At 57.2% G+C, this 23,508-nt stretch overlaps 1 protein-coding gene across 3 annotated transcripts in view; it reads left to right on the plus strand.

Annotated features, from left to right (window-relative positions):
• Nfatc2 (nuclear factor of activated T cells 2) overlaps window positions 1-23,508 on the plus strand; it is a 115,827-nt gene that overhangs the window by 50,083 nt on the left and 42,236 nt on the right. For all 3 annotated transcript variants that reach the window (XM_046433359.2, XM_046433358.2, XM_046433360.2), the window contains exons 4-6: window positions 2,903-3,105; window positions 4,232-4,404; window positions 17,328-17,468. In XM_046433359.2, the coding sequence (XP_046289315.1) occupies window positions 2,903-3,105; window positions 4,232-4,404; window positions 17,328-17,468 (517 nt within the window). The remainder of the gene's footprint in view (window positions 1-2,902; window positions 3,106-4,231; window positions 4,405-17,327; window positions 17,469-23,508) is intronic.

Below are 23,508 nucleotides of genomic sequence, written 5' to 3' on the forward strand. Positions count from 1 at the left end.
GGCTCTGGCATTGGGTGCACCCAAATAATGTGGTTTGGGAAAGAGCTGAAGATCTGAAAACTAAATGCACCGCGGAAGAGTTATCCAGGCAGAGACAATGGCTTGTGCAAAGGCCCTGAGGTCAGAATGGGCTGGGTTTGTCCAGGGAACCAAAGGAGGGCTGGTGTCCACGGAGTCCAGCAGGATGGAGGGAGGAGACAGAGGCAGGCCCCCACTGAGTTTGGGTTTTATTCTAAGGCCGCAGGGAGTTTTTGGAAGGTTAGCCAGGGGAATGCCTGGATCTGATTGGCATTTTTAAAAAGAACATTGAGCTGCCCTATGAATATGGCAGGAGGTAAGCTGGGCGTTGATGGTCCCCACGGTTGTGGTGGCTCGGGCTGGTGTGCCAACCGGGAGGAAACAGAAGCAGCCGGACTCAGGGCCACAGACGTGACAGGTCTATCTCCAGGTGTTCCCTGGCTGTCTCCCAGGCGTCCGCCCAGCGCGCTGCCTGCCCTTGGCAGGGAGCAGGAGGCAGCCCAGAACCGCCGGGCCCCGCCGTCCCGCCTGCTTTTCTTCCCGTGCGAGCCCACGTTTCCCACTCCTGATAAATCAAGCGGAAGAGATGAGCAAACATATTTATCTTGGGTTCCAATGAAAGGCAGGAAAAACAAAACAAAATCTCTTCAGCGCTACCCTCCTTCCTTTTGATTTCTGCCACCTGGTCTTCAGATAAGGGGCCTCTCCCTGGACTTTCATCTTCCCGGGCCTCCTGGGCGGGTGTCGGACACTTGTGTCAATGTGGTGGGTGGCAGCGGCAGATGGAGACGAGCCTCATCCCTTATCGCCCGGCTCTGCGCCTCTCCCGGCCTTGACACAATAAAGAAGAAGATGAAAGGACTCCGTCTTTCTAGACTGGCCAGCGTCCAGGAGAACTATTGTGATGATGGAGGTGTTCTGTATTCCTGCTGTCCACGATGGTAGTGGTGGGTGAGCCCTTGAAATGTGGCTAGTGGGACCCGGACACTGAATTTCCAATTTTGTTTAATTTTGTAATTAAAAAAAGAGGTTTTTTGTTTTGTTTTTGTTTTCAGTGCTAGGGATCAAACCCAGGGGCACTCTACCATTCAGCTATATCCCCAGCTTTTTTTTTTTTTAACTGAAGACAGGATCTTGCTCAGGTTGACCTTGAACTTGTGATCCTGCTGCCTCAGCCTCCAGAAGAGCTGGGATCCCAGGCCTGTGCCACCGAGCTGGGAAATCTTGTTTAATTTTAATTAGCGTGTGTGTGGCTAGTGGCTCCTGGGTTGGGCAGCACAGTGCTAGACATGGGGAGTCACCCATCGCCTTGGCAGCTCTCTTTGTTTTTTGACCTGAGACTGGAGATCCTGCTGAGTTTCCTGGAACTTGGAAGAAGGGTGGGATCCTAGGGAGTTGTCACCTTTCAGTTGGCAGAGAAAGGACTGGAGGCAGGAGAGGGTGACATGAGTGGCCCGGCTTCCTCTGCTGTGAGTGGCAGGAACTCTTCATCAAACTGGAAGATCATCATTCTTGACCTGGGTATTTAAAACTAATATTAAATTTCCCCAGTTTTCAGCAGAACATTCTTCCTATACCATGTGCATAATGTCGAAGTCTCCTCTGACCTCCTTCTCAATCCTGAGCTCCGCCTCCATCTGCTGGACGTGGTCATGGTGTGGTCAGTTTGGAGAGCATCCTTCCATACCTTTTTCTATTGCAGAAGTAGAAGTGGACGAGTGGAAAACATTCTGCATTGTTTTATAAGTTGTAGGTTTTGACACATGGTTTTTCTTTCTTTCAACAAGGTATGCTGGATCTTTCTGGGTCACTTCATAGACCTCTACCTGAATAATGATTTTTTTTTTTTCAAACCGTTGTGTGTCCTTCATTGCCTGGGCCTGTCATCTCAGTCCAGCCTATTGATAAAACTCATTGCTCATTATTCTATTTGTTTTAGTAAACATTGTTTTAAATTCATCTGCATGCACAGTGCTGCTCTAGGGTGCATGCTGAGGTTCATGGTTACTGGGTCGGAGAGTGACTGTTTTTAAATCTGTGTTCTTATTGGCACTGCTGTTTGGTGCTCATGATGGTAGTTACGCTGGGTCACATGTCTATCAGCTACACGAGCCCACCTGTTCCTCCACAGTCTCCAAAGCTCTCGATGTTGCCACGTATACCTCTGTGTATGCCAATTCAAGAGGGGACACGTGGTGTCCTGTGGTAGCTGGATCTGCGCCTGTTTACAGCCACACAGACCCTCTCTTCTGCCCGTGGCTGTTTCCCTGTGGACTGATTCCTGGCCATGTTTCTGTTGCGCAGTTTCTATCAGTTCATCCAGCACACGCATCCTAGCGTGCCTACTGTGTGCCACGCTGTATTCTACGTGCCAGGGATCTTTGTGTTCAGCCAAATAGAAAACATTCCTGCCCTCACTGATGGCAGCTTATTTGTGGGAAGAAGACTGAGGTTAAAAGAAAAAATATCCAGAAAACAGTGTGTCGGGTTGAGTTCGAGGAAGGAGGAGGAGGAGGTGGGAAAAGCCGGGAGAAGTGGTGCCCACAGCCTTTCTCCTGACTTGCCGGCAGCCACGTCAAGGGCTGCTCCCACCCGGGTTCTTTCTGTGCCCGCTGGGAGGCCACGCTGCCCACACCCCATCGCTGGCTATGTACAGTGCCTGGCTTTCTCAGTGACTGCTGCTCATCTAGTGCATCCTTTCTTGAGGGGATGCCTGTGATTCCCGCGGGCAGTCCCCTCCGGATGGGCACCGGGTGGCTCTGGGTCTCCATTCGTGGTGCCCCTGCAGCCCTCCCGGGTTCCCTCTGCTGCGCTGGAGCTTTTCTGGTTGTCAGACTGGGGCCACCGCCGCCTGCACATTCACGATCCTGTTTTCTCCCCGCAGCTGCACGGCTACATGGAGAACAAGCCGCTGGGGCTCCAGATCTTCATTGGGACGGCCGACGAGCGGATCCTCAAGCCGCACGCCTTCTACCAGGTGCACCGGATCACGGGGAAAACCGTCACCACCACCAGCTACGAAAAGATCGTGGGCAACACCAAGGTCCTGGAGATCCCCCTGGAGCCCAAGAACAACATGCGGGCAACGTAAGGGCGGCAACGCCGGGCGCCGGGGCTCTGGGTGGGAAGCCGCAGGGCCAGGAGGCAGGACTGTGGAGGTGCTGAAGGTGCAGCGGTGGGTGGGCCTGTCCTTGGAAAATGGGGAGCGTCCACCCGGGGAGGGCACCTGGCAGGGGACCTGGGTGGCCTTCAGGAATACACAGGGCCACAGGATAAACAGCTGGTCCGAGGTGGCCCAGGGGCCGGGACAGGGGACATGCCAGGGTCTTATCTCTGCTTCTGTTCATCGTGGAGGGTCCTCTGGCCTCTGCCGTTTCTGTCAGTTCCCAGTCTGTGGAAGACCCACGCTGATTTCCGTGTTTAAAGTGTTTCATGTGGATGCTTTCCTCGGTCTTGGGAGGGACGCATGAATCTCTGGGTTACATCATTTCGGGGGGAGGTTCAGTTTATGTCCATTTAAAAAAATGTATTTGGCTTAAAGAACTCACCAGGCAGCAACACAGAGGGCCCAGCTCGAGGCCAGCGTCCTGTGGTGTAGAGAGGGACAGGCCGCACACACGCCTGGACTAACCCATCTTCTCATGAGAAAACAGATTCAAACACAGGAGAACGGCAAGAAGGGTGCAGGGAACTCCCGAGGGACGGTCACTGAGGTGGACCAATTGTTAACTTTTCCCCATTTGCTAAATATATCCCTTCCTTTCCAGTCCTCCCTCCCTGAGCTGTTTTGAGACTTAATTGCAGGTTTTAGGCCTTTTAAATACCTCAGTGGGCTTCACCTAACAACAAAGATGCTCTCACACAACCCAGCACATGGTCAAGTTCAAGGGAGGAGGCCTCACCCGGCACCGCCCTCACCTTGGCCAATTGCATATTTGAGTTTTTCAGATACTTTTGAGAGTAGCAGAGTTGGTGCGAGAAGGTCCCCTAGGCAAGTCGTTTCCCTGGGGAATTTCTCTACTTACGTCGTAAGCCTTTTTCTTCAGCCACATCTTGGGGCACATTCCGGCTGAGGTCCTGTGGTTGTGTGGCAGGGCCTGTCCCCTGCGGCCAGCTGCAGAGGTGTCTCGGAGAGCTGCAGAAGGCGGTTTTGTGGGTGACCCCTCCTGCTCCCAAGTCTCGGGGTTTTCAACCGGGCTGTCCACTCCTGCAGCATCGACTGCGCCGGGATCCTGAAGCTGCGCAATGCGGACATCGAGCTGCGCAAGGGCGAGACGGACATCGGCAGGAAGAACACCCGTGTGCGCCTGGTGTTCCGCGTGCACATCCCCGAGGCCAGCGGCCGCATCGTCTCCCTGCAGACGGCGTCCAACCCCATCGAGTGCTGTAAGTGGGGGCCCCGGGCGGGGCCTGTCCGTGGAAACTGGGGTACGCCAGCGTCCACCCTGGGCTGCACAGGGCCACGAGGATTAACGGTGGGTCCACGATGACCCAGGGGCCGGGACAGGGAGCGAGCCAGGTTTTTATCTCTGCTTCTGTTTACTTGCCGAGGGTTTTGTGGCCTCACAGGAAATTAAAAAATAGTACAGCTAATGGGGAGCCTGCGGCTTTGTTTGGAGGATTCAGAACATATAAATGCTGTTGTGGTCCTAGAAAGGGCCCATGCGGTTGGCGTGAGGGCCCTGTACGCGGTGTCCCTTTCTCCTTTTCCTCCTCTGCCCTTTCAGCGGGAACATCAGCTACAGGACAGCGCCTGGCGTCCCTGGGCTCTGCTGCTGCCAGTCACCCTGCTAAGCCCTGCACTCCTAGCGGCTTACGGGACACAGCCGTCCTTGGCCCTGGCCTCTGTCGCTGTCCCATTTTACAGATGAGGAGGGCGGCTGAGGGGTCAGCAGCCAGCCCACCCGGCCAGAGGGCGGCAGGGCTGGGATCTGATGCCCGAGGAGCTGAGCTCTGTACCCTCCCGCCCCAGCTGTGGCTTTCCTGAGGACTATCTGGTGGCAGGTGCTGGGCCACCCCAGGGAGCAGGGCACTTTCCCTGCTTTCCACCAGCTCACAGTCTGGCGGGGATAAAGACCTCCTGCCAACAGTCGTCAAGTTGCAGGACACCCTCAGCATTCAGCACGAAATGGCCGAGAGGTGCCATCTGGAAGGACACTGGGCAGGAAGTCCAGCTCGGCCTCTCAGCTTCAGGGGTGCCCTGAGCTTTTTCTGAGGAATTGGCAGGAGAACTTCATGAGGCTCACCCTCTGCTGTGCTTCTGAAAGCTTACAATTATTCCAAAAAGCACAAAGAAAAAGAAAAAAGAATACTGTTTCGGAAAAAAAAATTGTTTAGATAGTATTTTTAGTCTTTCTTTAAGAATCTTCTGTGTTGTGCGGGGCGTGGTGGCGCACGCCTATGATCGCAGCAACTTGGGAGGCTGAGGCAGGAGGATTGCGAGTTCACAGCCAGCCTCAGCAACTCAGTGAGACCCTGTCTCTAAATAGAATATTATAAAGGGGCTGGGGTGTGGCTGAGTGGTTAAGCTCCCCTGGGTTCAATGAAAAGGAGCCTTTCATGTGGTTGTAATCATGTTCCGTGTTGTTTCTGAATTTTTTTTATTGGACATTTTTCCACAAGTAGGTATCACGACATCAATTTCCTACAGAGGCGGCGGGGAGGTGGTAGAAACAGAAGTGGGTTGGGCGGCACCCAGAGGGCGAGAGAGATTGGGGATCAGTGGCACTTTCCCCTCCTGGGCTGCTCTTCCCCAACTCCAGCAGGATTCTCAAATGGGAACGTGGACTCAGTGTGGCCAGATGTTTGAACTGTAAAACCTAAACCCAAAGTCTCCTGGTGTTTTATTTATATTTTATTTTATTTTTATTTTTTTGGTACCAGAGATTTAACCCAGGGGTGCTTTACCACTGAGCTACATCCCCAGCCTTTTTTCATTTTTTATTTTGAGACAAGGTCTCACTAAGTTGCTTAGGGCCTCCCTAAGTTGCTGAGGCTGGCTGTGAACTTGCAATCCTCCTGCCTCAGCCTCCTGAGCTGCTTGGATTATAGGTGTGCACGACAGCACAGCTCTGGATGTTTTAAAGATGGCGACTGGGCCAGGGTGTTCCTTGGTGGTGGAGCTTGTGGTCAGCATGCACAAGGCCCTGGGTTCCGTCTCTAGCACACTCATACCGATTGATTAAAAATGGCAACGAGTTTAAAATACTCTGTGGCTCAGGCAAAGCCTGCCCAGTAGCTTCTGTTACTCAGAGGTAGTCTTGACTTCAGATGAGCCACGGGAAAGCAGCACTGTTTCACACAGGAAGGGCTGAGGAAGACTGGCCCTTGGGGTGAGAAGCCAGCAGCAGGCAGGGCGGCCCCTTCTCTAGGAGAGCCGCCGTTGCTTGGCCTTGGTAGGTCTTGGGTGGAGGGGTGCTCTGGTCTCTTGCTGCCTCTTGGGGGGCCAAGCTGGTGTTGAGTTTGTATTCTGCGCTGGGAGAGTTAGGACCCCACAGCAGGTACCGGGGGACGTGTGTGGAGACCTTGACCCCTCACCAACTGTGGTCTCCAGGCTGCCACACCCTGCCCTGGGATGCATCCCACCTTGGGGTGCTGTGGGGAGGTGATGCAGGTGCTTCCCCAGTGATCTGGGGCATTTTGAGCAGATAAGGTCTTCACTTTCTGGCCTGAGCAGGGCCACCTGCCTCAGCCCGCGTCCCCTCTCTGCTCCTCACATCGACTTATCTGGCGTCCGTCCGAGTCTTAAAGAATCATTATTAAACCATACCCCTCCTCTACCTAAGGCCATACTCCTCCTCCTACAAGGTCACCGGGGCCTGAGGAAATTGTCTGAAGCTTGAAAATGTGCTTTCTCTTCTTTTCTTTTTAAAAAGCACTAGATTCACCCGCCTCGTTCTGACGGATAAGGAAACTGAGACTTTCTTGGTAAAGTGATTCACCCATTTTCGCTCTGTAGGTGGCAAAGCCTAATCTCCAACTTTCTAGTTCTGTGAAATACCTGCTGCTTTGAGTTTTCTCATAACTCCACCCTTTCTTGTCATGCCACCCTGGGCTACCTCTTGGCCACTGTCCCTCTCACCCGGAATCTTGGCCATTTTTCTTTGCTTCTTGGTTCTGTGTTCCCGGCCCAGTGTCTGGTAGTTCCATAAATGCTTATGACTGACCGGGTTGCTGTAATCTGTAGGGATACAGTCGATCAGTGTCCAGTGACGGTGTGTGAGTGACGTGCTGGCACAGTAGGTGTGCAATAGGTCATCACTGGCCAGTTGACTCGGTGTGTGCCTGTTAGAGAGGATGACTTGGTAGGAAACGGAGTGGGCCGGCACTTACTTGCAAGGTTGACTTGTCGACTTGGAAGTTGCCTTTTGTGTGCCCTCTCGGGAAACGAGGGCGAGTTCTCAGATTCGAGAAGAAAGAAACGAACCAGCTACTGGAGCCAGGCTCAGGGGAGGGGGGGGGAAGTCTGGTTGTGGAGAGTGCAGTTTCCTTCTCTTAGCTCCCACCCCAGCCCCCCGAGGTCCAGCCCCGCCTTGCACCTGGGCTGCAGTGTTGCTGGGGAGCTACCCCCTCCTCCCGGAGCCCTGCTGTAGTCCCACCCAGACGGTGGCACCTCGCAGGCTTCCATCCTCTGAGCGCCGCCCCACCCCCACCTCTCCGGGGCAGAAGTCAGGGAGCCGCTGGTGTCCTCCCACAGCAAGCCTCCCTCCTGTGGCCCTCCTGGCCAGCTCAGCCTCCTGCCGCCTGTGCCCAGGCCCTTTCCCTGGCCCTCAGTGGTCCCAGCTTCGGCTCCTGCTCTGTTGGCCCAGCAGGCCCTGCCTCCCCGTATCCGTTTCCCAGGCTTCCTGGGCAGCCGCCGTCCTGGGCCCAGAGGCCTGAAGTCAAGGGCCACAGGTCCCCAAGGGAGGTGTCCCAGGCAGCCCCCCCCCACGCCCCCCGCTGCAGGGCCAGCGGTGCTCCTTGGTGTGCCTCGCCTTCTCCTGGTTTCCTGTGTCCTTTCCGGGACACTGTCACTGGATTCAGGCCCACCCCGATGCTGGATGGTTTCCTATCCATCTTTGCCCTGATAATGTCTGCAAGGACCCTGTTTCCACGTAAGTTGTCCGATGGACGTGAGGCTTGGGCGGGGACACTCCAGCTGCCCCCTCTCCTGGGCACGTTTCTCGACTCCCCTCCGTCCCCTCCTCAGATCTCAGGCACTGGGGTCTTTCTCTGCTGACTCCTGGCTGTCACCTCTACCCAGGACACAGGTCCTCAACCTTGTCTGTACCTTAGAATCACCTGTGAGACATCTGTACCTGCAGCATCTCTACCCGTCAGCATCTCTCTGTGAGTCATACCTATTGTGATCGTGTTTTATATTCACCTTATAGATATGTATAAAATTACTGGTGCCAGGGGCCCACCCTGGAGACCCTGATTCTGTTTGTGGGGTGCAGCCTGGACATGGAGGCTTTCAGGGGTCCCCTGATAAGTCTCATGTAGGGCCAAGTTGAGAACCGCTGACCCAGAGCCCTCCCCTCCAGCCTTCAGTCCCTTATGGAGGGCATGGTCAGGCAGCCCCGCATGGGGAAGTGTCCTGACCCACGGGCTTGGGTCCCTCTTGTGCTCGACAACCCAGGTTACTCGGTAGTCTCCCCACATAAGGGCTGGGCCAAGTGTTTGCAGGGCCTGGCGCACAGAGAAGCCTCCAGAATATCGAGGAGATGAGAGGAAGGCAAGCTCTGTGTGTTGCCTGGTGGGGAGGAAGAGCAGCCATGAGACAGGGAGGGATGTCCACACGCTCAGACTCCCCATCCCATGAGAACCTTCCGGAACCTCTCCAGCCATGACTCACCGCAGTTCTGCCCTGCACATGGGCCTCTCTGTACATTGCATTTCAGAAAACACCTAAAGCAATTTTAAACCAAACCCTGCTGGCCCCAGCACAGGACGTAAATTGTCTCCACTCACTTTACAGGAGGGCGGAGGGAGGGGTGGGTAGGGAGAAGGTGGATTTTGTCTCCCCCTCCCACTTATCTTTTTTGACTGAGGAATAATCAAGATACTGTAGATTGCATAGGTTGTAAGCATCCAGCGGATGATTTTTGCCAATTTTGAGTGGCCACTGTTCACAGCCCCAGAACCAGAACCTCCTTCACTGCTGTCCCTTTGGCCAGCACCTCCCCTCGGCCCCACAGGGAAAGGCAGTCACAGTGGCTGGGGCTCCTGGAACTTGGTGGGATTGGCCTGTATGGTGGACACCCTTCTGGGTCCTGTTGCCTGTGCTCAGCGTTGTGTTTGGAGACCATGGTGCTGTGGCCTGGGTCAGTGGTTTGTTCTTACTCATTGCTGGGCAGGACTGGAGGAATAGAGCAATTGTTTGTGCCACTGATGACCTTTGGTTTGTCCCCAGGGCTTGGGGATAATGAACAAGGCAGTTCCAGTGTTCCTTCTCAGGGCCTTCTGTGGGCGGGGGCTTTAGCTCTCCTGGGTGGACAGCCAGGGGCGGCCAGAGGACGAGAGGTGGTCTTTCAAGCTTCACACTCCTTACCAGCGTTTGCTGTCATCTGTTCTAGAGTGAAATGGGATCTCGGTGGTTTTTGTTTGCCTTTCCTGATGACTAATTCTGGATCCTACTCGTGGGGCTCCTCGCCTCTCTCTGTGCCCTCTTCTGCTCGTTGGGTTCCTCGTATTTGTCTCATACTGTGTGGCAGTTTTTAACCTGCCCTAGCTGGGACTCCTTGGTCAGAATCGGGTCTTGGGCTTATCTTCCACCTGCACCTTTGATCTTTCCGAGCGATGTCCTTCAAGAGCATCAGCACGTTATCCTGAGGAAGCCTCGTTGGTCCTTCTTCTTTCTCTAGGGATCGGTGCCCATCTGAAGGGGGCAGAGGTGGCCTCTTACATTTTCCTCTAGGAGCGTTTGGTTCTGGCTTTGCTGATCGGGGATGGGTCCATTGCAGAGTGGTTCCTGTGGATGCCAGGGGTCAGGGCCTGGCTCCGCTCTTTCCCCAGGGAAGTAAGGCCCGGGCGCTTTCTGGCCCCCACCCTTTCCCATACTGCCCCTCGCCACTCTCCCAGGTGCTGCTTGGGAGATGGTGGAAGGCAGCCTTGCTGTAGGCTTTCCTAGAACTCATTCTTGCTGCTTGAAGGAGATTTGTACAGTAGACACTGTCGTAGGCACCAGGGACACAGCAGAGAACACGACAATGTCCCTGCGTCCACGGAGGTCACGATCTAGTGGGAAATGGGCAATAAGGAAGCAAAGACGACACCTGAAACTGAACTCAGAGTCATGGGAAATGACAGGGACCGTGGGCTGGGAGCTGGGTGGGGAGCGGCAGCACGAGTCTGGCAGACCTGAGGCGGCCCTCGGAAGAGGTGGCGGGTTAACCTGGACGCAGGTGAGGGGGAGTGTGGTCCAGGTGCAGGGTCCAGAAAGTGCAGAGGCCCTGTGGCATGGACAGCCCTGGGAACACAAAGCACCCAGGACACTACAGTGGACAGAGGTGAGGGGGCGAGACCATGCTGGGGACTTGGGGTTTTATTCTAAGCAAAATGGGAAGCTTTGGCTCTATGACGTGATTCTGGTTTACAGCTCACTTAGCACAGGGCCTGGACACAGCAGGTGCCGACACGTAAAGGTCTGAGGAAAGGGGGTGAGAGGGCCAGGGAGGGGGTGAGGCGAAGAAGAGGGAGCCATCGGCACAAGAGCTCTGTGAACCTGGCTCCTGTGCCCCCTTTCTGGGTGGGAGGTGAAGCAGGGAGAAGCTAGACGTAACTTGTCACGCTACGTCCCGCCCGTGGGCCGGGTAGCTGAGCGTCTGCGTCTGCTGACTCCGGGCAGCAGGGCTGAGCTAGGTCACAGCGACAGCTTACTGGGGGCCAGAAGCACAGGTGTGGAGTCATTTCATGTACATCATCGGGCAGCTCGGGCCCCCTGTGGACCCCTCCTGCCCCAGGGCACTGGAGGTCCCTTGAAGGCGGGTGCCTGTGGACGGACCTTGGATGCAGTTTGGGCACTGGGCAGAGAGCATGTTGGCCAGGGAGGAGGTTCGTGGTGGCTGCAGGGGAGGGGGCCAGCCGCCCAGGGAGCCCAGCGGGTCTCCAGGCCGGGGAGCTCGCTGCCCAGGAGATCAGAGGAAAGTTTGGGCGGCTTGTCTGCTGATGGGTCTGCTGCTCCACTGGCCCTTCCCTAGGCCAGTTCTGTGGGAGCAGGGATGGCGGGACTACCCCGGGAGCGCCCTCAGGGTCCCGCAGACACACTTGTCCAGTCGCGTCCACCCATGCCAGGCCCCAGGAGGCCCAACCTTCAGCTCCTGCCGTTCATCCGCTCAGCACTGCGTGGAGCGGTGGTGACTGAGTGCGGGCGCAACCAGGGACCAGGGCACAGAGTGGAGCACATCCGGCTGAGCTTCAGGAAGGACGGGGACCGGCTCGACCCGGCTCACAGGAGGGGGCGGGGCTGGGGTTGACGGTCCAGGCTGCCCCGTCCTCTGTGGGAAGAGAGCTTGTTGGTTAGACGAGTTTGTGAGCCTCGGGGAGGGTCCTGTCCTATGGAGGTGTCTGGAACATTCTACAGGGCGGTGCCTGTTGAAATGGTAGAATAATGATCTGATCAGGAGGGAAGATACCTGCAGCTCTGCAGTGGGTGCCATGGAGACGGAGGAGGAGAGGCAGCCAGCCGTCCCTGGGTGGGTATCGTGGCTCCCCTTCCCAGGAGGAAGTGAGCCGCGAGGAGTGGCCCCATGGCCTGCACTGCCCGTTCCTGCTCTGTGAGTGTCGACAGCCCCTTGCAGAGCTGAGCCCACGCTAAGGGAGAATTGGGGCCCTCTGGGGAAGACCTGGGGAACGGCCAGCAGGGCTATCTGTGGGCCCCACTCGCAGCCCCGCAGGGCGAGGCCTGAGTCCGCACTGTGTCCTGGCCAAGCAGGCCACGTCAAGCCAGGCTTGTGGCCAAGGACAGGGACCTGAGGCAGCGACGAGGAGGTCTCACAGCCGCGGAGCTTGGCGGCCAGTGCCTGGGCAGATGATGACCACTGGGAGGACCGAGGCTGCTCCCGGCCTGTGCCAGTGGGTGGCCTTCCCGCAGGGCCTTGCTCCAGGGGTTTTCAGGGCACCAGAATCCCACAGTCTGGGGCCAGAGCCCTGCTTCACTGAGCCGGGTGCTCTAGGGCATGTCCCCTCTCCGGGACGCTCAGTGTCCCTGACTCCTGAATGGGATGCAAGTCCTGCTTTGAGGTCCCAGCAGCTAACAGGCCCAGCAAGGTGCCCTCACTCCTGGGCCTGAGCTTGTTCAGTTGGGAACAGCTCTGAGCGCCGGTGGCACCTTCGTTCCCATTGACGATGAGAAAGTGGAGGCATGGAGAGTCCCACTCCTTGCCCCAAATCCCAACGCCAGGTTGTTGCTGGCCTGGGCTGGGGACTCGGCCGTCAGGCTGCAGCAGCAGAGGTGACACTGCCTGGTGACGGGCGTGCCTTAGTGTATATAAGTTTGTGATGTGCCTGGCAGCCGGGCCCCCTCGGTGGCAGTCACTGCTCCGGGTTAACAGAACTGCCCTCTGCAGGGTTGGCTTTCTGGGTGGGCCGGCCTGCCCCGCCTCCCTCCTGGTTCTCGGGTAGACCGTCATTCTGGCCACCCAGTCCTGTGACAGGATGTGCTGCACACGGGCCCGGGGTCCTGTTTCTCCCCCGGCGCCTCCGCGGGCTGCTGCTGTTGCCAGTGAAGGTAGACACCCGGCCACCTGTGCCAGCGACCCCCGTGGACTCACAAAATACAAGACCCTGAGCCCCTTTATGACGGCCAGAAGCTGGAGCAGCAGCAGAGCCTGGGAGTCCTCACCAGGGCCACCTGGAGGCTGGAGCAGGGGCCGGGGTGGCCGTTCCGGCAGGCCAGGCCGCACCCTCAAGGGTGGCTGTAACCCCAGGCCCGGGCTTTGGTCAGAAAACTGCCCGCTGGGGCTTTGGATGGTTGGAGTCTCCAGATGGATGACAAGCTGAATGGGCGTCGGCGGGGTGCCCTGGAGCGTGGCTTCCTGAGAGCCCTCCCTGAGGTCCTGGGTGTCCAATTAGCAGCCACAGGTGGCGGAAGTTGCATCAGATGGCGATGAGGGCCCCAGAGGCCTTGCCTGTGGCTGCTGCACCCCCCCCCCAGTTCCTCTTTTAGAGGCTCATTGGGTTTGTTTGCTTTGCCTCTGGACTCTCTGAGGACTGGGGACCTGCCCCGAGGAGTTCCCCGCCCTCAGGTGGCCTCTTCATATGGAACTCGGAGCCAAACAAATGTGTGGAGTCACTTGCCTGGAGAGATGGTTAAGCTGCACGTGGCTGGCCCCTGCCTGAGAGGTCTGGGCACTGCCCGCTGGCCTTCTGCAGCTTTGTTGAGTTTGTCCCAGCTTGGTGACTCTGCTGCCTGTGGCAGCCGGGGTCAGGGGACCTGGATTAGGCACAAAATCCACCGAGAGCCACAGTGGTAACAGGTGCCCCGGGGGTCGCGTGGACGGTCACACAGGCTCAGTAACGGCCAGCCCAGGGCTGTGAGTTGAACCTGCAGTTTGGGCAGTGGTGGCTGCAGACGTGGCCCGGAGCATCGCCATCCCCACTGGAGGGACTTAGGGCACCAGATAGTTAACAGACTGCAGTTCCCTGGCTGTTGCTGGGCACCAGGCACGGGCTGGGTGATTTTGTGGTAATCAGATCTTTTATTGTGTCCAAGTACAAGTGACGCAAAAGTTACATTGTAACCACCTTAAAGTGTACGATTCAGGGGCATCAGGTTCATTCACAGCAGGCTGCAGCCACCAGCGCTATCTAGTTCTAGAACATTGTCACCACCATAAAAAGGAACCCGGTGCCTATTATCAGTCACTGCCATCCCTCCCAGCCCCTGGTCTCCACGTCTGCTCTCTCTCCTGTGCGCTTGCCCGCTGGACATTTTATATAAATGGGGAGGTACGACAGCTGTCCTTCTGTGACTGGTTCCTCGCACTTAGCACAAGGTGTCCGAGGTGTTGGTGTTTGGCTCCTTGGCGTGACTGAGTATATTCCACCTGGTGAGATCGTCCTCTGTTTATCCATTTGTCCATCCATGGGCAGTTGGGTCCATGGCAGATAGTTTACCCACCGTGTTCTGACCACATGTTGACACATGTGATCTCTTGTACTGCGTGAAGCAGGCCCTTGAGAGCAGGTGTCACTGAGGAGACACCTGTGACTCAGAGAAGTGACCAATAACAGGGGGTGGCAGATGCCAGACTCGAAACCCTGTCAGTGTGTAGGCGTGTGCTCTCCTGCTGCTGTTATCGCTCTGCTTGCACTGGCTGTGGCCCACTGGAACCATCAGCATTGTCTTTTAGTGGGGGGAGGGGTACTGGAGATGGAACCCAGGGATGCTTTGCCACTGAGCCACATCCCCACCCTTTTTATTTTTTATTTTGAGAGAGAGCCTCACTAAATTGCCCAGGCTGGTATCAAACATGTGATCCTCCTGCCTTACCTCTGGGTTGCTGGGATGATAGGCGAGTGACACTGTGCCCAGCAGGACTATCTTTTAATCTTTTTTTTTTTTTAAATACAGTCTGCACTGGGGTCCTACCCTCGGACCATTTAAGTTAGAATCTCTAGAACTGTCTCTCCACCAGGGATGACAGTAGTGCCCTTTCCTCCTCCCTAGGGGACATCTAGTCATGTCTGCAGACACATTTGGTTGTCACAGCTGGGAGAGGGGTGAGGGCGGGGCATCTAGTGGGCTGAAACCAGGATGCTGCTAAATACCCCGCCGTGCCCAGAACCACCTCCTCAACGGAGGACGGCCAAGCCCTGAGTGCTGGCCGTGCGGAGGCCCAGGTGGTCCAGCGGAAGCAGGCCTGTGTGTCCAGCGTCTCGTTCCCGGCTCACTCCATGTGCTGCCGGCTGAGCGGGCTGCTCTGGGGTTCCCTGTGACCCGGACCTGGGTGCAGGGAGGGCTGAGCCCTGCATTTGTAGCCTGGCTCCTGAAGCCGTGCCTCTGCCTCTGTCTGAGTCGCAGGTCTGGACGAGGCGTGTCGGCGGCCCTTGGACTCCTCTTGCTCTCCCTTTTCTCCCTCCAGCTTTTCGTTGGAGGGACAAGTTCCCTTCAGCACAGAGGGGGAAACGCAGCCCGACCACGGCCACCGGGCAGTGCTTGGGGCTGTGCGGCTGGCAGGAGAAGCCGTGAGGTGGCCTCAGGAAGTGGGTGAGCGTGCCCACAGCAGGACGGTGATTCACAGAGCGTCCCTCCGGGCCAGCCTCCCGCCTAGCACCCAGCTTGCCCCGTCCAGTCCCGGCCAGGCGGGCTGGCTGGCTGCGGGCCCTTGGCGGGCTTGCCCAGTAGCAATGACTCAGGTTTTCCACCTGTAAAACGGGAGGGGTGGCTCTGGCCACCTCCCCACCCGTGCCCAGTGCCCCAGGCCCCTGCAGCCCCCCAGCATCATCAAAGGCAGATCTTCAGGCTGGGCCTGCAGCGGCCACTTTCACTGCTAATAAATCTCCATCTGTGGCAGCTCAATTAGGAGCCATCACGGAACTCCAATATTGAAAGAAAGGATTAATAACCAGCCGTGTGGGAGGAATTAGCAGCTTCTGCTGAAAGGCCTTTTACGGCATCCGTGAGCGAGCGGGCACCTCTTGCAAGAGCGCTGCCAGGCTGGTCTGCAGGAACTCAGAAACGGAGCCAGGGACAGGGGACTGTTGAGGGTTGCTGGGCTGCGCTTCCCAGGGGCAGTGTCTGGAACCGTCTGGCTGCGCAGGACAGACCCCTGCAGTGTTGCCAGGGGCCTGGCTGCTCCATCAGTGTGGCCCCAGTAGCCTGGGGCAGGTGGAAAGGGACGCTCTCGGCCGCTGGGCTGCCCTGAGCCTGCGCAGGCCAGGAGGGAAGGGTTAAGCTTGGGCCTTGGGCCTCACGCGGCTGCTGCCCAGGCTCCCGGATGGGGAGGTCTGCAGGCCTCTGGCATGGAAGGGGCTGGCCTGCGGCCCAGTGCTGTAGCTCTGGGAGGAAGGCCAAGAGCTGGGGCTGACTCACCAAGGGGCGGGGGAAGGAGGCCTCCCGGCTGAGCCGGGGAGGGGCAGAGAGGTGGGGCTCTGATGTGGCTGAGGCCGCTTCTCACCTGCCCAGGGAGCAGCAGAGGCCACTGTCTTCATGGTCTGCTGCAGCTGGCCTTCCGCAAGGACCAGTGGTGGCCCAAGGGGCCGAGAGATTGGGGCTGGTCAGGCCTGCTCAAGAGGATTCTGATCCGAGCCTCACCAGACACCACTTGGCCACGGGGTGACCCAACTCTCGGCTTTAGTTTCTACCCAGTCAAGCGCGAGTGATTTTAATGTCCCCTTCCTCAGGTCGCTGTGGGCGTCCCAGGGTCCTGTCTCATTTGGTGCTTGGCAGAGGCCTGTCCTCACCCCCGTCTCTCACTAACGGCTGTTGTTAAACACACTGAGAGAGACACAGAGGGGACCCTCCACCCACATCTGTGCCCCCACCCACCAGCTCAGCCTCCTGCATCAGGAGCCGGCACTGATTCTGGCTTAGACGCAGAGCAGGACCCAAGGGAAGCCCCGGCTCCTGGTGGAGGACGAGGTGAAAAGAGATGAGCGAGGAGAGCGGCACAAAACGAATCAGAGAGGAAAGTTCTCTGAAGGCCACACAGGAAAGCGGAGTGCAGGGGAGGGGGAGGGCCAACCCCAGGGGGCCCTCTGGGGGCTGTGGTTTCCCGTGGGGCCAAGGAGCCCCTCAGAACAGGGGGGTAAGGCAGCCCTGGGAGCCACCAGCGCTGGGGAAGAGAGCGCCAGAAGGCACACGGGCATGGGATGCCCCGTGCAGACGAGAGAAGGTTCTGGAAGCATGCAGGAGCAGCGTGATCAGGGAGTCCTAGGAAGTGAGGTGGTGGGGCACGCGCGTGCGTTGGAGGTGACAGTGGGAATCACAGATGGGTTCCAGAGTGAACAGACAAACCCACCCTCCAGGAACGCGTCCAGCGTCCAGCAGGTGTTTCTGACAGATGCAGGGGAGAGGACAGCGACCTTCTGCCCCTTAGGAAGTAGCCACTTTCTTATTCCCCTGGCCTGCTGCGGACAGGCGTCGGCAGGTCCTGGGATTCATGAAAACAAAAACAAAACCTCGCTGTGGGGAGGAAAGCGGTTCCGGGCACCTGGGCACCTTCAGGAGAACGTGATGTTTGTAGACGCCCCCGTTGTCAGGGGTGGGAGTCCACATGTGCATGACCGCAGGTGACAGAGGTGGGCAGAGCGTGTCCTGTGGAATCGTGTGACTCTCCCTAGCAGCTGTCTCCTGTCACAGTGACCTCTTTTTCTCTTGCCCTCAGCCCAGCGGTCCGCCCATGAGCTGCCCATGGTGGAGAGACAGGACATCGACAGCTGCCTGGTCTATGGGGGCCAGCAGATGATCCTCACGGGCCAGAACTTCACGGCCGAGTCCAAGGTCGTGTTCACGGAGAAGACCACAGGTCAGTGGCTTGGGGCTCCTGTCCTCTGTCTCCTGCGCCGCAGCAGGGCCTGGCGGAGGAACTCACACCGGCTCTCTTTACTGGCGGTCTTCACCCATGGGGCAGCCACCAAGTCCTAGCTACACAGATGGCCAAACGTTTGAACCTGCTATTGAACGGATACTAAGTTGTTCCCACTTTTGACTCTTCCCTTTAAGGAGGAAAAAAAAAATCTTTTTTTTTTTTTTTTTTTTTTACATAGAAAAATTTTAAAAACTTTTTTCCTATTTGAAGGAGAGAAGCCAAATAGCATGGTGACTGAGCTGGTTGTGCTGTGGCCCTGAATGATCCTGGGTTCTCGTACAGGCTAAGCCAGTTTGTTTGCTCTGGGATCTCAGGGAGATTACACAAGCTTTTTGTGCCTCGGTTCCTTCCTACGTAGATGATCGTGACTGGAGTTGTCCCCCGTAGGTTGTCATGACTGTTAAATGAATTGATAAGTGTCTGGTCATCACAGCACCAGGCTTATCCTAGACCAGTCAACATTTTTACTTTAAGTAGTGCCGTGGTCATTCTTACTCTTTGAGGGTAGTTCCTGTGGGGCCTGCGTCTCTGTGGGCATCTTTTTTGTGTACTGAGGTTGGCTCCTGGCAGCAGAGTCCTTTTGAAGGCTTTAAGTACGTATTGCTAAGTTCTCTTCCAGAAATTTGCAAACTGAAGCTTCCACCGCGTCCGCGATCGTCTCTTGCCATCCCAGATATGCCCCTTTAAAAAAATTTTTTCAAAAAACGGTGTGGATCCAGTGCCCACCGCATGCCCCTGCTGAGCGCGGCTCACATTCTGTTTATGGACGCCCTGGAAACGCTCGGCGAGGGGCAGACTCGGCTGCTGCTCTTCTGGGCGCTGAGGTGACTGACTTTGCGCGCTGCTCCCTCCAGCTGAGGTTTGCTGCGCAGGAGAAGTGGTTTGGGTGGAGACGCGGCTGGCGGGGCTGTGGGTCCCCTTTTGTACATGGAAGTGTTGAGTTGCTGTGCCCTGGGCCTTCCTGGATCAGCCACAGTCCCGCCTCCGAAAAGGCGAGAGGCCCCCAGGGGTCGGGCACGTGGTCTTGATGAACGCGGCAGACCTGGCTGGGGCCACTGCTGTGGGGGCCGTTGGCCTTGAGGTCCCTGTTAAAGTCCTGGGAATAGACTTGACTTCCCAGGGCAGCCTCCAGAGGTGGAAGGGAGAGTGTAGACAGCAGGCTGGGGACTTGTCATTTGCCTGGGCAGAGGAGTTTTCAAGGCAGAAGGGAGGGGACAGGGAAGGGTCAGCAACAGCAAAATCCCTGGAAATCAGGGAGCCCGGGGAGGCAGGACAGCGCTTGGGGGATCCAAATAAGAGCAAGCCTGTTGGCGGTGACAGAAGAGTTGGTGCAGGACGGGAGGTGGCGGGTGCAGTGTCTGTGCCCGGGCGTAGACAATGCAGGCCATCTAGTTATTGCCAGGCATCCTCTGCTCTGAGGGTGTCCGGTAGCCCCTGCCCAGCCCCCGCTCGGTGACAGTAGCACTTGCCCAAGTTGTGATGACCAAAAACGTCTCCAGACATTGCCAAATGTGCCCCACGGGCAAACTGCCCCTGGCTGAGACCTACTGCTGTATGGTTTAGAGGTCACTGGGGGCAAGGAGAGGAACAGGGATGAGGAAAGTTCCAAATGGCGGACATCTTAAAACCTCTGCCTGTGCCCGCCCCCCAGGCCACACACAGTTCCTGCCCTCAGACACCTGCACACCTGCCCCAGGCGGTTCTGCAGACTGGGTGCTGACGGGAGCGTGGGCCTGACCCGCCACCCAAGGGGTCCCGGGCTTATCGCAGGTTTTTCATGTTCCTGTTTCAGTCCTGAGTTTTTGCATCATGGACATTTATTCGGGTACTTAACACTCTGAGGACCTGATTTTTGACGGTGGCTTTGCATTCCCTCTCCTGGGCCAGTGGGCCTCCCTTTTTTATTGAGGCTGCGTAACATTGGGAGGGGTAGGGAGAAAGGCAGAGGCTGGAATGAGAAGTCTCCCAGCGCCAGGAAGACATGGCCTTGGCTTGGTCCAGGTACGGTCAGGGAACAGGCAGTCCTGGTGGCTCTTGGGCAGGAGAGTGACATGAAGTGTAAATGACCGAGCAGGACCTGCCTCTCCAGACGAGATCCCTCTGCATCACCAGGAAACCGCCCTGCTGCCTTTGACAGCAAGGACATCCCTTTAAGTCCCTTTCTGGCTGAGGACAAGCCCAGGTCGACAGAGCCTCTGGGCGGAAGGGCGTGAGGTGGACCCTTTCCAAGTCCCCTGGAGCTGGGCCTCAGCGTGCTCTCAAGAGTCCCAGAGTGCAGTGACTTTGAGCTGCCTGAAGACATCAGTTCGACACTTGTTACGTGGCCGGCTGGCCGGTGGGTGGGTGGGTGGTTAGGGTTAGGGTTAGGTGAGGGTCCACCTTCACCCTCGGGTTCCAGTCATTGACCTCCAGATGACCTCCAGGTGGGACGAACGTGCCAAGCTGGTTTCAGCTCTGACAAAGCTGCATGTTGAAAGATGGACCCCACAGCCCCTCGAGAGCCGTGGGTGGCCCTGGCCTGTGGCTCTGTGAGTGCCACCTTGTCAGGCCCTGTGGGTGTCTGGGAGACACGTGGTGACACTCTGAGGGGTGGGGGCCTCTCTCATGGGTGATATGCAGCCTTGTCCTCTACTTGGCCTCCTGGGACCTCACCTTCCCCTCTGTGAAGTGGGACAGTCCTCTGGAAGTGGGCAGCTGTGGCTACTGTGCAGGGTTCTCACCCCATGTCCCTTGTCATTTTTATGGTCCTCCGTGGTCCTTCAGGACCATGTCATATATGGTCACTACATCCTGCTCCCGCACTAGCCTGGGCTGGGCAACCATGGGGAGGGTGCTGGGACCTGTCACTAGTACAGGCTCAGAGGTTAATGGCCCAGGTTTGAATCCCCGATCGGCATTTGGTAGCTGTGCCACCCTGGGTAAGTGGCCATACCTCTCTGAGGCAGCCCTTCTTCTTTTGTCAAATGCCAGTGATTCACTGCTCTTGGGAGGTGAGGGGAAGTGGTGAGGCCATACGGGGTGGGCTCTCTGCACAGGGCTTGGCCCAGTGAAAATGCTCAGTAAGTGTTGGCTTTTATTATTATTATCACTGTACTTTGGCTGTAGAAGAACAAACATGAGTAAGAGTCCGCCTCATGGAACCAAGAGTCATTAAAAAGCAATAAGAAGTAATAATAGTGCACGGTGGGCCCAGCCTGGGTCCAAGCACTCTGCATGTGTTAAGTACTCTGACTCTTCGTGGCAGCTTTCCGCAGGAAGCTGCTGACCTGCACTGTCTGAGCCTCCGCACAGACAAGTCTAGTAACTTGGTGAAGTTCACACAGCTGGCCAGTGGCAGTGACGACCTTTGGCTCTAGGCAGCCTGAACCATGAGCTGTCCTGCTCTGGGAAAGCCGAGGGCCAGGCTGCTTTGCCTGAAGAGCTCAGCTTCCCCGTAGCAGCGGTTCCCTGGAGCCATCTTGTGACGATAGAGGCCTTTGAACTCTGTGGTTGGCTCTGTGCCTTCTAGAGATCCCAGGTGAATGCAGCTCCCGGGTCGAGGACAAGACACAAGCAAGGGCGTCCGAGTCACCTGGGGGCCCCCGAGGAGGGGTGGCTTCCCAGGGTGGGCGTCAGCCCCCAGCAGCTCCGGCAGAGCAGCCCGCAGGACTTGCAGGCCGCTGGGCCTGCTCCTGACCCCAGGCGCCCCCCCTCCCCGCCTGGCCGCCTCTCGCAGGGGGAATCCCTGTTGCTCAATCTCTTCTTTCCAAAACCCGTCCCGGCGCCCATCTCCATGGCCACGCTGGCCGGCAGGGCGCTGCGGGCGGGTGGAACAGCCGAGTTTTCCAAGGGGAACCCCAGCTGTTTCTCGCATTAAGGACAGGTGACAGCCTCGGGGCTAATCTTAGCCCAGCGCTAGGTCATCGGCACCACGGGCTCCAGTGTTCTTTTTATAGCTGTCAACTAAAGTGGGATCGGCAGTTTCCACTCCAGCAAGATGACACTGGAGGTGGAAAAACAGGGGGAGGGGGCGCGGCTCCGCGGCCAGCCCGCTCGGTGTTTTGGAAAATGGCATCTTATTTATAGCAGCAGTAATAATAATAGTTATCGTGTTGTTTTTATTCCTATTTTTAATTATTTTCCTGACTTAGGTGGACCTGTGAGATCTGGCCCTTCTCTGGCTCTTCGGGCCTTGCCCCTGGCCTTGCCCGCTGCAGGCCTTGCCCCTGCCTCGCCGGGTGATGCCCGTCTTGCTGCTCTGTCGTCGCAGCCCGTGCTCGTTCCTGGGGGGGCTTTGGCGTTGCTCCCAGGACGCTTCTCCACTGTTTCTTTACAAAGCTGCGGTCTCCTATGCCTCAGGTCGAGGCCTCGTCCACCCGTCCTCAGGGTTCACCTGCCCGTCTCTGGCTCTCGTGGCACCAAGGTTGCCACTGCAGTCACCTGGCCCATCAGCTCCTTTGCTGCCCAGCCTCTAGTGCCAGCCTCTAGTGCCAGCCTCTGCTCCCCGGAGAGCGGGGACTTGGCACTTGGTGCTCTGCCCTCGGTGTCTAGAACAGTCCCTGCACGTAGCAGGTGCTCCTTCACGATGCTCAGTGACAGTGACATCTCTCTTGATGCCACTCCAGCTGGGACAGGCAGGGGGCGTCTCCCCCACTTTACAGGTGGGGTAACTGAGGCTAAGAGAGGTCAAGCAGGGGGCGCAGGCCAGGCCACAGCTGCTGGCAGAGCCGGGGACCCCCAGGCAGCTTTGACCTCAACCCTGGCATGGTGTCCTTGGCCATGTCTGAGCAGCCCACGGAGCCATCAGCGTCTTCCCCGTGACCACTCTGGGTGATGGCCGAAAGCCACTGCTGCCTTCTCCGAGGGGTGAAAATTGCATGACCTTCCAGGCACGGGTCACGCCGGCCAGGCCAGGCCGCTCCTGACTTCAGTGGGAACCCTGACCCCCGGGCCTCAGGGGGAGTCGGGGGTCCCAGCAAAACACTGCAAAACAGGAAAAAATCTAAGGACACAAAAACACAAGTGACGTTGCAGCGGAAACGGGTTGCCATGGCGCTTGCACCCTGCCCGCCCGGGCGGGCTCAGTGTTTGGAAGGTTCCTCCGCATGACACAGGGGCCTGGAATGCTTCGCCTGGTGAGTCCTCTGTGCAGGCCCGGCCCTGCCAAGGAGCTCCCCGGCTCTGGGCTCTGCGTGTCCCGCGGGGGCGTAGGCTGGACTCCGGCCGACGGCGGATTACTCAGCTTTGAGACTCAGATTGTTTGAAGGGAGTTTTGTTTTGCTGGCCTGTTCTCTTGGAGCGGCCTGATGGCAGAAGCTCCCGTCACCTGTCGAGAGGGCAAATTGATTTTTTGGAGAGGAGGCGTGGGCGGCGGAATTCCCTCTTTCCCACTGAGTCATCGTGTCCTGACATGAGTCATTTTATGACTTGGAGGTTCCCAAAGGTTGTATTTGGAGCTTTGTTTAATAAATAGAAATGCATGTGCTTAAAATATATTTCTAAAAATTTTTTTTGCTAAGTAAGTGTTTTTCCACGCATCAGTCTCCTAGGAGAGTTGGCGTGCTCCAGCGGACCTCTCCCCTGCCACCTGTTTCTCTCCCTGGGTTCATGTCACTAGGGTGGTCTTTGGAATAATAGCCCCGGGATGGGAATCTCTCTGTTGAGTTCTCTCTGGGAAATGTCAGGCTCCAGGCTGGGCCAGGGCATGACTAAGGCGCTGCAGACCTTTGCCCCCGTGACTCACGACCAGAGTGTCAACAGCCCCCTGGGCTTGGCCCACAGCTTACAGCTTGGCTGGGGCACGGAGTGTTCCCCCAGGGACAGAGGCCAGCCTGCAGCTCCTAAGCCCCTCAAGAGAAGATGGTCTCATTTTCAGAAGCCCAACCTTTGCTTGCATATAAGATCAGACTGTCAAGTAGAAGGACCCTGCAGTTCATCCTCCTCCACCCCTTTGAAAGAGGCCGCAGAGAAATGAGTTCTCGAATTAACTCAGGTCTGA

Source organism: Marmota monax, unplaced genomic scaffold, assembly GCF_021218885.2.
Source record: "Marmota monax isolate L192 unplaced genomic scaffold, Marmota_monax_Labrador192_F-V1.1 WCK01_AAM20220418_F8-fsc00014, whole genome shotgun sequence".
NCBI lineage: Eukaryota > Metazoa > Chordata > Mammalia > Rodentia > Sciuridae > Marmota > Marmota monax.